At 42.2% G+C, this 16953-nt stretch overlaps 1 protein-coding gene and 1 long non-coding RNA gene across 5 annotated transcripts in view; one reads left to right on the forward strand and one right to left on the reverse strand.

The window, feature by feature from the left end:
* The window catches only part of EIF4ENIF1 (eukaryotic translation initiation factor 4E nuclear import factor 1), a 51138-nt gene that overhangs the window by 9565 nt on the left and 24620 nt on the right, over nt 1-16953 (reverse strand). For all 4 annotated transcript variants that reach the window (XM_031005461.3, XM_055374246.2, XM_055374245.1 and 1 more), the window contains exons 5-12: nt 14811-15097; nt 14068-14269; nt 9595-9770; nt 6966-7101; nt 6252-6431; nt 5260-5492; nt 1369-1440; nt 416-599 (exon numbers count right to left, since the gene is read on the reverse strand). In XM_031005461.3, the coding sequence (XP_030861321.2) occupies nt 416-599; nt 1369-1440; nt 5260-5492; nt 6252-6431; nt 6966-7101; nt 9595-9770; nt 14068-14269; nt 14811-15097 (1470 nt within the window). The remainder of the gene's footprint in view (nt 1-415; nt 600-1368; nt 1441-5259; nt 5493-6251; nt 6432-6965; nt 7102-9594; nt 9771-14067; nt 14270-14810; nt 15098-16953) is intronic.
* On the forward strand, nt 5389-15334 carry LOC134758182 (uncharacterized). Its single transcript, XR_010133130.1, has 2 exons — nt 5389-5539; nt 14860-15334. It is a non-coding gene; the product is annotated as an uncharacterized lncRNA (long non-coding RNA).

Below are 16953 nucleotides of genomic sequence, written 5' to 3' on the forward strand. Positions count from 1 at the left end.
GATTTCAATAAAAAAAAAATCTATAACATGAACATATTCACCTAGAAGAGCAGCTGGTATCTTCCACGTTTGGTACCCCATCCCCCAAAAGTATATTTATTTATTTTTTTGAGACAGAGTCTCGCTCTGTCGCCCAGGCGTGATCTTGGCTCACTGCAACCTCCACCTCTCGGATTCAAGCGATTCTCCTGTCTCAGCCTCCTGCGTAGCTGGGATTACAGGCATGCACCACCACGTCTGGCTATTTTTGTATTTTTAGTAGAGATGGGGTTTCACCATGTTGGCCAGGCTGGTCTCAAACTTCTGACCTCAGGTGATCTGCCCACCTCGGCCTCCCAGAGTGCTGGAATTACAGGCATGAGCTACCGTGCCTGGCCATAAATTCATATTTCTTTTGACAAATAAGTATATTTACCAATTGGTGATGGTATTCTTGGGCGAAGGTAGTCAGCTGAGGCTGCTCGAGTTTGAAACACCTGTGACAAGGGAGGAGAGGGTGCTCTTTGGCCCAGTAGAGATGTTGTAGGCTCCAAGCTCCCCATAAGGCCACTCAGAAGATTGGAAGAAGCAGGTCTCTGAACTGGTTGACCCAGAAGTTCCTAAAGGCAGAAAAGCCAAATCCCTGTGAACTTAGTTATTCCTTCTACTCAGAGGCTGTGAATTATGGATTAACTTTTGAGAGCCACAAGATGGATCTCCCTCATGCTCAACTGAAGGACTTGGCATGTGTACATGCAACACATTTATCTGAATGTTCAGCTAGCAACATATGCTCTAAGTTAGTGCTATAAATAGAGGTTCCTTTTTTTTTTTTTTTTTTTTTTTTTTGAGACAGAGTCTCACTCTATCACCCAGGCTGGAGTGCAGTGACATGATCTCGGCTCACCACAACCTCTGCCTACCGGGTTCAAGCGATTCTCACGTCTCAGCCTCCCAAGGAGTTGGGATTACAGGCATGTGCCACCACACCAGGCCAATTTTTGTATTTTTAGTAGAGTCAAGGTTTCACCATGTTGGCCAGGCTGGTCTCAAACTCCTGACCTCAGGTGATCCACCCACCTCAGCCTCCCAAAGTGCTGAGATTACAGGCGTGAGCCACCGTGCCTGGCTAGATACTTTTAAGTTCCACAGAAACTGCAAAGGAAACTAGAAGTCAAGGCTTACTTTGTCAACTTTTTTAGCCATCCCCTATCCCCTGCCCATTGAGATTAAAAGCAACACCAAACTATGTCAGGCAACAATATCACATCTCTGATTGCCAGGCAACACAGATCATTTTCTAAGGCCCAAAGTTGGACCACTAAGCAAAACTGGTTCAGAAGACTACTGTTCAAGACTCCAAGGCCTCAGTATAAGATTGTGAAGTACCTGCAGGATGTTCTTAGGGACAGGCTGGCCTGGAATCTCAGCAGGGGACATCAAATGGCTTTCAAGGTTTCGCTAAAAGAGTCAAAAGAAAACTGGTTTTAACTTTCTTAACTCACTTAACTTACAGATTGATTGGGGACCACAAGAAAGCATAAAATACTCCTAGGGAGTTAATAGCAGAATGATACTCAAGTCACAGAAAACTTACACCAACGTGTTCCGCTCTCATCACACAGGTCCCAAAGATCTGGGGATGGAAAGACTGTTCACATGTACATGCAAAGTCCCCTCAGAGATCCTCACTATGCTAATCCTAAGTCCATTTCCCTGTTTCTAACACTGTGATCAAAAGGGGGAAAAATGGTGAAACCGGGGAACACTTAACTTGAGATAACTCTTGCTACCCATTACCTTCAACAAGATTTATTGGAGACACACACACACACACACACACACACACACACACACACACATACATATACACACATACATACATATATACACACATACATATACACACATACATACACACACATACATATACACACATACATACATACACACATATATACACACATACATATACACACATACATACAAACATACACACACACACACACACATACATACATATATAAAATTCTGAGACAGGGTGTTGTTCTGTTGCCCAGTCTGGAGTGCAGTGTGCAATCATGGCTTGCTGCAGCCTTGAGCTCTCAGACACAAGCGATCCTCTCATCTCAGCCTCCTGAGTAGCTGGGACTACAGGTGTATGCCACCACACCCAACTAATTTTTATATTTTTTGTAGAGATGGGGTTTTGCCATGTTGCCCAGGCTGGTCTTGAACTCCTGGGCTCAAGCAATCCTCTGGCCTTGGCCTCCCAAAGTGCTGGCTAAATTACAGACGTGACCCACCACACCCTGCCTACACATATGGTTTTAAAATCCTAGTAAACAACATGCAGGTTTGGCCAAAATTGTTATATTTCAGAGTTTCATATTTCAGGAAATTTAAGCTTCATTATTTTATTTTTTGAGACAGAGTCTTGCTCTGTCACCAGGCTAGAGTGCAATGGCACGATCTTGGCTCACTGCAACCTCTGCCTCTAGGGTTCAAGCAATTCTCCTGCCTCAGCCTCCTGAGTAACTGGGACTACAGGCACATGCCACCACGCCCAGCTAATTTTTTCTTTTTTTTCAGTAGAGACGGGGTTTCACCATGTTGACCAGGATGGTCTCGATCTCCTGACCTCGTGATCTGCCCGCCTCGGCCTCCCAAAGTACTGGGATTACAAGCATGAGTCACTGCGCCCGGCAACTTTATTATTTTTTAAACGAGCTGTTCCAAAATGGGTATCACATACAGGGCAACATTCAGATCCTCCACTCTTAAAGCAGTAGTGGTTACTTTTTTTTTTTGGGACAGGTCTATGTTCTCCAGGCTGGCCTTGAACTTCTGGGTTCAAGCAACCCTCCCACCTTGGCCTCCCACGTAGCTGGAACTATAGGTGTACACCACCAGGCCTGGCCAGTGGTTACATTTTGTGCATCCAACCTGGAGTCCCCTCCTGCATTTCAGGACATCCCTATGCCCATTTAGCTCTGTGTGAAGTGCTTTCTCTGGTGTAGTTTCCCTTCCACTAGATGGAGCTGTCAAAGTCCAAAGCAGTGTCTAGGCATGACAAATAGCTCAAGAATACCCAAGTATTTTATTGTTGATTTTGGAACTGGGACTAAAGGCAGATGATTTTATAAGTAATCTCTTTAAGAGTCATTTACCTCCATCTAATAAAAACAAATAGACAACTTTATACTGCATGGCTTATTATACTTGGAGGATAGAATCTATAATTTAAAACAGAATTTAGATTGAACCAGCATGTATTATTTTTGGATGAATCAATATGACAACCTAAATGGATGGAGGCAGATCAGAAATAGTATACAAAACATACACAGCAGTAGTAATTAAAGACACTGAATTCAAAAAGTAAACCATGACTTAACAACATGCAAATTGAGCAATATTTTGAGATAACACCTGCTATTCTTACTCCATTACTTTCCTTGTTGCATTCTTTCCTGCTAGCTGAGTTTGTCTTAGCCTTTGCCTAGCCACATGAATGTGTCATCCATCCGTTTGGCAGGTGTTTGAGGCTCATTTGCTCAGCTAAAACCAGATACACTTCTGAGTACTAAAACCCCAACATCAAACCAACTGCCCTTACAACTCAAGAGTAAATTGTGTTAATATCAAATCCTAGAATCATATCTGCAATAAAATGTGGAAAAACATCAGGTAAACTGCTGAATCCCCCCTTCCATATTTTTAGTTGCTCACACCAAAAGAAAGAAGCTAATTATAAGATATGAACCACACCATTACAGTCAGCACCCAATCACCAAGACACAAATGTAACGAGAAAGGAAAATAGGATAGTCTATGATCTTTCAGTCTGATCTTCATTTGAAAGCATTTGTATCTAATAATTCTTTGTATAAAAGTAACTCTAAAGCAGTTTTACAGGGACATTCTCCTGCAACTGGTATGGTGTGGTCAGATACAAAGAAGTCAGTCTACCTATCTGAGGTGCCTCCTTTCAAGTGTAGGTCAGTCCTGGCACTAAAGAATAATGGAACCTCTGTCTGTCCTATTGGTCAGATAAGGAATGCTAAAAGTCAGTTGCTTTCTTTTGGTATAAGACATAATGATTCAAACAGCTATTGCTACTTGCATCTTGGCTAACTGGTAAGTTCCCAGGCAAGCAGGGAACAGGAAAAAAAGAGGGAAAACTCAATTTGGTAAATTTGCTATAACTTAGCAACTAGAATAAGTCCATGTTTATGTTTTTATTATTCATATCTACCCTGCTTCCACATTAGTTTGTATCAAGAGATAGTGATATTAACACATAGGCTATGGGTAAGAACTACCCTCTCAAAATTGTTAGGACAAAGAACTAGTATATTATAAACACTTGCATTTACAAGGTGATATGCAGTTGTGTCACTTTGTAACCTAACTTCATGCCTACAAGTTTTGTTTTTAACTTGGAGCCACAACTTTTTCCATTAGTAAATTGACAGAATGTAATTATCCTGACAAACCCATCTTACTTTTTTTTTTTTTTTTTTTTTTTGAGACAGTCTCACTCTGTTGCCCAGCCTGGAGTGCAGTGGCGTGACCTCGGCTCACTGCAACTTTCATTTCCCAGGTTCAAGCAGTTCTCTTGTCTTGGCCTCCCAAGTAGCTGAGATTACAGGCGCATGCCCCCACGCCTGGCTAATTTTTATTTTTAGTAGAGATGGCGTTTCACCATGTTGGCCAGGCTGGTCTCAAACTCCTGACCTCAGGTGATCTGCCTGCCTCAGCCTCCCAAAGTGCTGGGATTACACGCGTGAGCCACTGTGCTCAGCCCCATCTTAGATACTTTACAAATGATTTGTATGACTGCAAGAATGCAGGTAATCCCTGGTATCTGGGAATAATTAGAAGATGTGAATAAAGATTTTACTATACAAATATGGTAAAGAATATGAACTTAAGTAGCTGAATAACAAGAAAATTTTCTCTGGAGTTCATCCAAAAAGATAGTTTTATACCTCATTTTAGCAGTGACTTAAAGTTATACAGGCATTACCATAAGACTGAATCTTTTCATCTTTATACTGTCACCCACAATACATATAAATTAACCACAAGCCTGTTTTTCCAGTAACAAATAGCATATCAATAATTAAGGAACACACAAAAGCATCAAGGACCAAATGACTACTAAAGAATTTCCAACTTACTCAGAATACCTTTTTAAAAATCCTTTTATTGTGGTGGGAAAAAGAAGAAAAAAAAAAAGGAGAAAAGGGTGGGGGGTTTGTGTCAGATACTTACGCTGACTTTGGGCTGAGAAGGCAAAGTCCCACTTGCCTTCATTGTGCTCACTAGCTTGTTGAACGCAGTCATGTCTCCGTCTTTCTTGAGTTGTCGATTGTTGGTTACAGCACTCAAGGTCTCTTCTAGGTGTTCTGCCATGAAGGGAGTTGAATTCTTCACTTGCTGGTCAACCTTCAAGCCCTTCAGACCTGCTTCTACCTCCTCCACTGAAAGCACAACCCCTGAATGTGCTGAGAAGTTGAGAACGTCCAGGTTAAATCAAGCAAAGAGATATCTGGTAGGAATTCTCTTTGGCTAGTATGACAGATAAGATGAAAATAATTTATTTCAAAATTGAGATGAGACTGTCAGAAAAGACTGACACCAAAAATAAACTAGTAACACTTAAAATCAAATTGTGTACTAAGAGACGGCATAAACTAAACCTAAAATGTTTAGATGCTAGAAACTGGGGGACCACAACTATGAGGTGCTATTCTTTAAAACTTGACAAGCTCCTGCTGTGCATCCTGCAGAAGGATATGAGTCTTCTGGGAGACTTGTTACCTGGGACAAGAATCCCAGATAGCCCAACATTGCCAAGATTGCTACCTGCACCGTGGTCATTATATCACTAAGTTTTTATGTTGAGAATTTATAGCCTAAGCAAGAACATGGAAGACTAGGGCAGATTTGTGAGGAAATGGTAAGTTATGCTCTGGAGGAATAAAACATTCACTGGAGTTTGTTTTCAACATTCACTGGATTATTACAACCAGACCCTAGGTAAGAACTTATAGGAAAAGTTCTCATAGGGCTCATGACCCACTGTGAGATTCTCAAAGAGGTGGTATTGTTTGATGAAATGAGTTTTTAAAAAAGAACATTAAACAAAAACCCAATATATATTTGACTTTTTATGAAACAGAGGTTATGTTAGACCCAACTGCCAGAAGACTGAACATCTAGACCTTTTCAGATATCTAAAACAGATATTCATAAACACTTACAGCTTTCTTTAAGTTTTTCTTTATTTGCAGAAAGGCTGGAAAGAAGAGGTTTCAAATCCACTTTGGCTTTCTGTAGCATTTCTAAAATATCCACTTTATTTTCAGCATGGTCTTCCAATGGTATAGGAGCAAAGTAATTCCCCGAGTTCTGTCCAGGAGAGAGGATGGCTTGCTCCAGACCTGATATTGCAAATAAACATACTCAAAATTAATCTGGTCCAGTAAAGAAACATGCCTTCAACAGTATTTTTCTTTCTTTCTTTTTTTTTTTTCTTCTTTGAGATGGAGTTTCGCTTTTTCGCCCAGGCTGGAGTGCAGTGGCGCAATCTCGGCTCACTGCAACCTCCGCCTGCCAGTTTCAAGCGATTCTCCTGCTTCAGCCTCCTGAGTAGCTGGGACTACAGATGCCCGCCACCACGCCTGGCTGATTTTTGTATTTTTAGTAGAGATGGGGGTTTCACCTTGTTGGCCAGGCTGGTCTCAAACTCCTAACCTTGTGATCTGCCTGCCTTGGTCTCCCAAAGTGCTGGGATTACAGGCGTGAGCCACTGCACCCGGCCCCTTCAACAATATTAAAAGGACACAAATTGAAGGCTTTTCAGTTGTCCAGAGACCCTTTGACCCTAATTGACTCCTGACTAATGAAGACAGAATGAACCATATCAGGGAAAAACCCAGGTTTACCTTCAAGGGCAGAATCTGAAGCCATTTTACCTGCAAGTCTCTCTAGCTCTTCATGTGGTGTTGACCCAAGACTGCTGGATCGGCTTCCTGATCTGCTCGGGTTAGAGAACCACCTACTGAACCGACTGGCAGAGACTGACCCTTCTCCCAAAACATCTTCTATCATCTGAAGAAAAAGACAATAAAAACTAATAGTTTCTAGATGAAAAAAGACAAGAAGGTTTAAATCTTATGAAAGGGTCACTTACTTTGAAACTTCCTTTCATGCTCGTGACCTGAAGATAAATACTCTCAGAACCTAGGAATTTGAACACCTTTTTCTTCCTCCATCCTGGGTAATTTCTGAATAACCCAAACTTGAGTATAACCATCTACTTACTTTCCTTTTTTATTTTTTATTAGTTTTTTTTTTTTTTTTTTTTTTTGAGACAGAGTCTCGCTCTGTCACCCAGGCTGGAGTGCAGTGGCACGATCTCGGCTCACTGCAAGCTCCGCCTCCCGGGTTCACACCATTCTCCTGCCTCAGCCTCCCGAGCAGCTGGGACTACAGGCGCCTGCCATCACGCCCGGCTAATTTTTTGTATTTTTAGTAGAGACAGGGTTTCACCATGTTAGCCAGGATGGTCTCGATCTCCTGACCTTGTGATCCGCCCGCCTTTGCCTCCCAAAGTGCTGGGATTACAGGCATGAGCCACCACACCCGGTCTACTATTTTTTTAAGACAGTCTCGCTCTGTTGCCCAGGCTGAAGTGCAGGGGTGCAATCTTGGCTCACTGCAACCTCTGCCTCCCAGGTTCAAGTGATTCTTATGCCTCAGGCTCTCGAGTAGCTGAGACTACAGGCATACGCCACCACATGCCTGGCTATTTTTAATTTTATTTTTAGTAGAGATGGGTTTTTACCATGTTGGCTAGGCTTGTCTCGAACTCCTGACCTCAAATGATCTACCTGCCTTGGCCTCCCAAAGTGCTGGGATTACAGGCATGAAGCACCACACCCAGCCTACTTTCTAAGAATATAAAGCAAAGCCTCTATGCTACAAAAAGTTTTTCCGGTTTCTATCCTTTGCCTCAGGAGTAAATCCACGTACTACCAAATGTTCTCAGAGAACAGTGTCAATGCCACAGCATTCCACTGACAAGCTGATGAGTGACCTTCAACTAAATATCAAGTATGGGGAACTGATGAAAGAAAACCATTGCTTCAAACTTAGTGGTTTCAAGGTTGTAATGAACATTATGAAATTCAATCTTGAGAGTTTCAGAAGCCAAAGGCTAAAAAAGTAGAGATCATAAAGACTGTAATTCCAAGTCAAAGTTTAGAAAAAGTATGATTGTGGAAGATGAAATTTCAACTGATCTCTAATTTCTGTTTGAGATTAATAGAGAGTTTTCAGGTGTTTTCTGTTTCCAAATCCAACCTCCATAGTTTACATTTAATAAGGGCAATTAAATAACACACTATGAACAATAAATTGCTTTGGTAGAAATTATGAAATAGTGCCAATCTTTCTTAAAAACTAGATTTAAGCATTTAAAAAATTTTTCAATTCAAATCATACCATAAATTCAGTCAAATATCCAAATTGATTTTTTGCAGTATTCTTATCAATATTTAGAAAAGACAAGATAGAGCAAACATCTATCCAAAAATCAGACATATCCTTGAAAATAAGTCATATACTTTCACTTCAATCCCACTGATAAACAGAAAACATGCTTTTTCAAAAACTGGTACATGGATGACAGAATTAGTGACTGTTTTATTTGAAATCTGGAACCCACAGTTTCCAAAGTTAAGCAGGGGAAGCTTAGATTTATTCTTTGTTCTTATCTGGAAGAATGTTTTCATAATCCATACCCAAATTAAGCCACAATATACTTCTTTTGAAGAGATTTTAATTCAAGACCCTAATTATTGTTTCCAGAATTTCTATTTTCAGAGGAATTATCTAGACAATTTCAATCACATTCCACCTGTAGATGCTCATACCTTAAATAATGCTGACTTTTAAGTGCACTAATTTTGTATTAATTAAAATATAAGATAAGCATGATACATCACTGTGAAAAATTGGGGAGTGTATCCAAAATATAAGCATCTTAGTGATAAACAGGAATTCTAAAAATAACTTTAAAAAGCCAGGTGCGGTGGCTCACGCCTGTAATCCCAGCACTTTGGGAGACCAAGACAGGAGGATCACAAGGTCAGGAATTCAAGACCCGTCTGGCCAACATAGTGAAACCCCATCTCTACTAAAAGTACAAAAATTAGCCGGGCATGGTGGCACACACCTGTGATCCCAACTACTCAGGAGGCTGAGGCAGAAGAATCGCTTGAACCCAGGAGATGGAGGTTGCAATGAGCCAAGATCGCGCCACTGCACTTCAGCCTGGGTGACAGAGTAAGATTCCGACTCAAAAAAAAAAAAAAAGAATTTTTAGTCTAACACCACCAGCTTAAAAAAGAGTTAACTGGTACAAAAAAAATCTCATATTATTCATTAAGCCTCTCAAAACAAAGCCAACAAAAATTTAAATATGTAAGAATAAAAGCCAAAAACCCCAAAAGCATCTAGCAAAACAACACTTTCAAAACGATGTCTTAAATACTCAGGTCAAATTTAACCACACATTTTTAAGTGTGCTGCTACACTCACCGAAGCCAAGCATGGCACCTTATCAAGGTTAAAGAACTCATTAAAGTCAAAGTCTCCTGGGGACTGCTCAGGCAAGACAGCATCCCTTGGCACTTCCTGATCAGCCGCAGGCTCCTGTGCAAGGATGACCTCCACTTCATCCTCTTCGGCCACTCCTCCATTGCACTCTACTATACCTGAAAGCAAAACCAGGACAAAAACCGTCTGATAAGTAAATCACTCCAGTGTCCCTCTGTGGCTTCAGCCATCAATATACATGTAGAAGAGCCACACATGACTTAAAAAGCAGACTTCTTGTGCAGGTACTGTACTTGCAAGAATAAAACAGTCCCCCTTCTACAGGAGGCAGAAGAGGAAAAAAGCCTTAATAAAGCCAGAACACCAACAGGATGTGGGGAGGATTATGGTTCCCTTCGTGGGAACTTCATATTTTCTATAGTGGAGGGGTATTTTTTTTTTTTTTTTTTTTGAGATGGGGTCTTGCTCTGTTGCACAGGCTGGAGAGTAGTGGCACGATCACAGCTCACTGTAGTCTCTACCTCCTGGGCTCAGGTGATCCTCCTGCCTTAGCCTCCAGAGTATCCGGGACCACAGGTGCACACCACCATGCCTGGATAATTTTTTAATTTTTTGTAGAGACTGAGTCTCACTAAATTGCACAGCCTGGACTTAAACTCCTGACCTCAAGTGATCCTCCTGCCTCGGCCTCCCAAAGTGCTAGGATTACAGTAGTGAGTCACTGTGTCCAGCACCATGCCTAGTTCTTTTTCTAGTGATTTTTTTTTTAAAGGATAGTCTTTGCAAGTCTCTTACTGCTTAAAAATGGAACCAAATTAATTTAGCTCTGCTTCTGCCCATGCACCTGTAGCACCACTTTCAGTCAGGGCTCAGCAACCTAAGGTATTTATGAGAAACCTGGCATGAGGGCAATTTTCACTTGCCTACAGGCTGGTTGTTGTAGCTCATCCTTCAAGGCGAAATTCAAATGTGACCTTCTCTGGGAAGCTTGCCCCGCCTACCCATTTTTGCCCTACCCAGTAAAATTAATTGCTACCTTCTCTGTAATCCTTGTGTCATCTCTGAGTACTTGTCACACTGTATAATAGTAACTCTCTGGTGAGGCTAAACTCTCTGAGGGTAGGGAACCTGGTCTAACCAGCTTTGTCTTACTCTATAGTGCCAGGTATACTCTATAATGTTCAGTTGTTTTTAGGATGGGGAGACAAAGTGAAACTGCCAGATGCTAACATTTAAGGCATCTGACATCTTAGTTTTTAATGTTTTTATTTGTTTTTATTTATTTTAAATACATAGCAAGGGCAACCTAGAGACATTCTGTAGTTATCTAATGGGATGAACCACGACCCCTGGATTCTACTTCAGGCTCTGCCATGAAATCCATCCCTTCTCTCCAGGTCTCAATTTCTCTCTGCATCTGTAAAATAAGGAGGTGCCACTACCAATATATCTCACTCCTGACTCCTGCACTTGATACAAGAATGGCTGAAATTCAGATTTCACCTCACTTAAGAAAAACATAATTTTTTCTCACCAAAAGCCTGATCTTTATCGTTAAAGTGGTGCTTTATTGGGTGCTGCTTTAATTAAGAATGAGACAAAGACATATCTCAAAGCCAATTTAATAGCAAAGTCTTCCAAGTTACCTATCAATTTCTTACATTATCCTAGGGAACAGTGTGTGATAGCACAAAGATAATGGTAATATGTACTATATTTTCAAGACTACAAAAGAAGATGAGTATTTTGATTCTCCATTTCCTTCTCCTTCTAAATAAATGCCATCAGCTTATTTCTGCTTATATTTGTCTTCATCAAAATGTTAAGGTGGCATTGATTTTTCCCTTATTTATTAAAATAGCTTTCCCAGACCAGGCGCAGTGGTTCACGCCTATAATCCCAGCACTTTGGGAGGCTGAGGCAGGTGGATCATGAGGTCAGGAGATTGAGACCATCCTGGCTAACACGGTGAAACACCATCTCTACTAAAAATACAAAAAATTAGCTGGGTGTGGTGGCACACACCTGTAATCCCAGCCACTCGGGAGGCTGAGGCAGGAGAATCACTTGAACCTGGAGGCAGAGGTTGCAGTGAGCCGAGATCAGGCCACTGTACTCCAGCCTTGGCGACAGAGCAAGACTCCGTCTCAAAAAAAAAAAAAATTAATTAAAAAAAAAATAGAGGACTGGCGCAGTGGCTCACGCCTGTAATCCCAGTACTTTGGGAGGCCGAGGCGGGTGGATCATGAAGTCAGGAGATTGAGACCATCCTGGCTAACATAGTGAAACCCCATCTCTACTAAAAATACGAAAATTTAGCTGGGCGTGGTGGCGGGCGCCTGTAGTCCCAGCTACTCAGGACGCTGAGGCAGGAGAATGGCGTGAACCCGGAGGCGGAGTTTGCCGTGAGCTAAGATCATGCCACTGCACTCCAGCCTGGGCAACAAAGCAAGACTCCATCTCAAAACAAACAAACAAACAAACAAAAAACAAAAAAAAAGTCTTTTCCCTTTTGTTGCCTAGTATCTGCCAAAAGGCTTTCAACTAAGCCTGAAAGCTTGAGGCAGGTAGAATTTACTGAGTGCCTTCTTGGAGGCTGAGTTCTGATGGGTACATGTGTTCTTCAATGCTAAAGGTAACCCTTAAGTTACGATAGGCATTGTTCTTCCCTTTACAAAGAAACAGGCCCAGCTGTCAAAATTTTGTCAAAAATTATCCTTTTCTAAGCAGGAGCCCTAGTACTTTAACTCAGGTTAGTCCCCACCTGGCTCTACAGTGCCTCCTTCCCAAGACCATCAGCCTGGGACTGGCCACCTTAGAGCCAGGTCACTGCCCTAAAAAATGATTGGCTGCAGACCAATGGGCTCCCACTCTGCAGCAGGTACTTCACACACATTAGCTCTGGCTCCTTCAGTTTAGCAAGGGAGATATCTGACCCCATCTTACAGCTGAGGAAACTAGGTTTTTTTGGTTTTTTTGGAAACAGAGTCTCAACTCTGTCTCCCAGGCTGGAGTGCAGTGGCACAATCTCGCTGCAACCTGTCTCCTGGATTCAAGCAATTCTCCTGCCTCAGCCTCTCCAGTAGCTGGGAGTACAGGCATGCGTCAACACACCCAGCTAATTTTTGTATTTTCAATATAGACAGGGTTTCACCATGTTGGCCAGGCTGGTCTCAAACTCCTGACCTCAAATGATCCACCCGCCTTGGCCTCCCAAAGTGCTGGGATCACAGGCGTGAGCCACCGTACTCATCCTGAAACTAAGTTTGAGAGAAGGCAAATCACAAACAACTGACCTGGGAAGGCCTAATACCATGATGAAGAAGGTAGGCTCCGATGCCCAGAAGCATCTTGCTTTACTCTTGACTTCACTACTTATTTCCATGGTGACTACCTTAAGTGTCCTTAAGTTACTTAAGCCCTCTGAGCCTCCATTTGCTCATCTATGAAATGGGCATAAAAAAGTACCTACACTGCACAAGGTCATTAGGAGACGAAGGATTACACAGACAAAATACACTCACCACTGTGTTTAGGACATAATTGCTCAGTAAATGAGACCTCTCATTTTTCTACCACGTTTCTTATTTCTGGGGAACTCTTTCATGTACACAGTCCTCTTACAGGATAACTTGAGACTTTTCTGTTTAGTGTGGCAGGCAGAACGAGTTAGGGAAACAGTACAATCTACACTTAGTGAATCCTCACTTAAGCAGTTGCAGGGGCTGGGCATGGTGGCTCACACCTATAATCCCAGCACTTTGGGATGCCGAGGCGGGTGGATCACCTGAGATCAGGAGTTCGAGACCAGCCTGGGCAACACGGTGAAACCCCATCTTTACTAAAAATAGAAAAAATTACCCAGGCGTCATGGCGGGCACCTGTAATCCCAGCTACTCGGGAGGCTGAGGCAGGGAAGAATCGCTTGAACCAAGGAGATGGAGGCTGCAGTGAGCTGAGATGGTGCCACTGCACTCCAGCCCGGGCAACTGAGCGAGACTCCGTCTCAAAAAAAAAAAAAAATTTCAAAATCAGGATGCATCATGAAAAACTTGCCATTTCCTATACATCTGGTGCCCATTCCTAGGTGTACAATTAGCCAGTGATAATCACATCTCTATTTTATTTTTGAGACAGTCTTGCTCTGTCACCCAGGCTGGAGTGCAGTGGTGTGATAGCTCACTGCAACCTCTGCCTCCCAGATTCAAGCAATTCTTGTGCCTCAGCCTCCCGAGTAGCTGGGACTATAGGCACCAGCCACCACACCCCACTAATTTTTGAATTTTTGTGGAGACGGGGTTTCACCATGTTGGCCAGGCTGGTCTTGAACTCCTGACCTCAGGTGATCCGCCCACCTCGGCCTCCCAAAGTGTTGGGATTACAGGTGTGAGCCACCACGCCCAGCCTACATCTCATTTTAAAACAGCGAACTTCCCTCCCAAAGTTTGAACTGACCTTCCTTCACAGAGGCTGTCCGTCGCCTTGTTCTTTTTCTCCCTTTGTGATCTTCTTCTAGTATCTTATCATCAAAGCCAGTCAGTTCGATGGTTTCAGACTGACTTGTGGGTCCAGCAGAGAACCACTCTGGTTCTTCTTCTGTGTAAGAATCATTTCTTCTACGCTCACCAAAGACACGCTTACTATCTCCAAACTCTCTCTGGAAAAGTACATAAAGCAAGATTAAAAAATTTCTAGTCAAGCCATTTCTACTTCAGTCAAGGTCTTCGCTGTAATGTTCAATAGTGAAAGGAAGATATGATGCTGTATACCTGAGGCCCATCACCATCCCCACCCCTTCCTCCCTGACTGGTTTAAGAGCAGGCTGTGTTCATGCCTGTTCTCAAAGTAACCTGGTATAAATAAAGTGAATATCAAGTCCCCAAGCACATGAACTACCAAAGAATCTAGAAGACAAACCCAGGTCGGGTGCGGTGGCTCACGCCTATAATCCCAGCACTTTGGGAGGCCGAGGCAGGCCAATCACCTAAGGTTGGGAGCTTGAGAGACCAGCCTGACTAACATGGAGAAACCCCGTCTCTACTAAAAATATAAAAAGTTAGCTGGGTGTGGTGGTGCATGCCCATAATCCCAGATACTGGGCTGAGGCAGCGGTGAGCCAAGATCGTGCCATTGCACTCCAGCCTGGGCAACAAGAGCGAAACTCCGTCTCAATTAAAAAAAAAAAAAAAAAGACAAACCCTGAAACGCTTGTCCTTGAAGTCCCTCTCTCGGTCTCTGTCTCTCAAGTCCCGCAGGTCCTTATCGCTAAGACGGTGATCCTTCTCAAAGGTCCGGGCAGAGATTATCCTCCCACTGCCAATCCTACGTCCACCAAGCAGACGAAGCCCATCACTATCTTTCTCTAATGGACTTCCTGAGCGCCGGGAGCTAACAGCAGCTGTCACGTGGCAGCCCCCTCCAAAGCTCCGTCTCTGAGGGCTGAGAACAACATCTAAGTCATCTTCTTTCACACGCTCTCGTGGATCTGGAAGGACGTGGGAAAGACAAAGTTAAACAAACCAACAAGGGTGTTTTCTTCTTTTTTAGATAGTATGTCCATGACTGATGGGAGGAAGGGGATGGGTGGAAGACAGTCACCACTAAAATTGGGCTTATCAGCAGATTCAGGGTAACATGTACATTATGTATTTAAATAACGCTGAGACATTGGCCTTCCTCTTTGCAGCAATAGAAGTACGTCACGATAAATAATTTTCCATGATTAGTCTCTGCAGTGCCTTTATTTTGACCAAATCCTTATCTAAGAATTATTAGCAAATGTTTTGTCAACTAATAAACTACAGTAGACGTCAGTATTTGAAAAAATAACTGCTTAAAAAGTTAAAGTGTCTCTTCAACAAAATGGTGTTGAACGGTTAGATATCCACAGACAAAGAAATGAACTTAAATCTATATTTGGGGCCGGGCATGGTGGCTCACGCCTATAATCCAGTACTTTGGGAGGTCAAGGCAGGTGGATCACGAGGTTAGGAGTTCAAGACCAGCCTGGCCAAGATGGTGAAACCCCGTCTCTACTAAAACTACAAAAATTAGCCAGGCATTGTGGCAGGTGCCTGTAATCCCAGTTACTTGGGAGGCTGAGGCAGGAGAATCACTTGAACCCGGAGGCAGAGGTTGCAGTAGCAGAGGTCGCCCTGCTATACTCTAGCCTGGGCAAAAGACTAAGATTCAGTCTCAAAAAAAAAAAAAAAAAAAAAAAAAATATATATATATATATATATATATATATATATATATATATAGTAACAGATATATACAAAAATTAATTCAAAATGGATCACAGATCTAAATGTAAAACCTAAAACTAAAAATTTCTAGAACAAAATATAGGAGGAAATCCTTGTGGCACTGGGTTAGGCAAAGTTTTCTTAGGCATGACACCAAAAGCATGATCCATTTAAAAAACACTGATAGACTGCGCTTGATCAAAATTTAAAACTTCTACTCTTTGAAAGACACTGTTTAGAGAATGCAAAGACAAGCCACAGACTGAGACAAAATATTTCAAAGCATTTTTCTGATAAAGGACTTAAATTCAGAACACATAAAATCTCTTAATAAAAAAACCAACCCAGTGGCTCAGGCCTGTAATCCCAGCACTTTGGGAGGCTGAGGTAGGTGGATCACCTGAGGTTAGGAGTTCGAGACTAGCCTGACTAACATGGTGAAACCTCGTCTCTACTAAAAATACAAAATTAGCCAGGCGTGGTGGTAGGCGCCTGTAATCCCAGCTACTTGGGAGGCTGAGGCAGGAGAATCGCTTAAACCCAGGAAGTGGAGGTTGCAGTGAGCTGAGACTGCACCACTGCACTGTAGCCTGGGCACCAAGAGCCAGACTCTGTCTCAAAAAAAAAAAAAAAAAAACAAAAAACCAACACAATTGAAAAATAGACAAATGGTTTGAACAGACACTTCACCAAAGAGGTTATGTGGAAGGCAAATAAGCATATGAAAAGATACTCAACATAATTAGTCATTAGGGAAATGCAAATTAAACCATGTGATACTACTACACGCCTATTAGAATGGCTAAAATTTAAATGACTGACCATTCCAAGTGCAGACGAGGATGTTGGAGCAAGTGGAACTCTCATACACCACTGGTGGAAACGTAAAATGGTACAACTACTTTGGAAAACAGTTTGGCAATTTCCCAGAAGGTTAAACATACATCTACTATACAACCCAGCCATTTTAATCCTAGGTTTTTACCCAAGAGAAAAGAAAGCTTATGTCCAGAGACTTGTACATGAATGTTCATTGCAGCTTTGGTTATTTAACAGTCAAAAACTGGAAACAACCCAAATGTATATCAACAGA

This window comes from Gorilla gorilla, chromosome 23 (genome assembly GCF_029281585.2).
Source record: "Gorilla gorilla gorilla isolate KB3781 chromosome 23, NHGRI_mGorGor1-v2.1_pri, whole genome shotgun sequence".
NCBI lineage: Eukaryota > Metazoa > Chordata > Mammalia > Primates > Hominidae > Gorilla > Gorilla gorilla.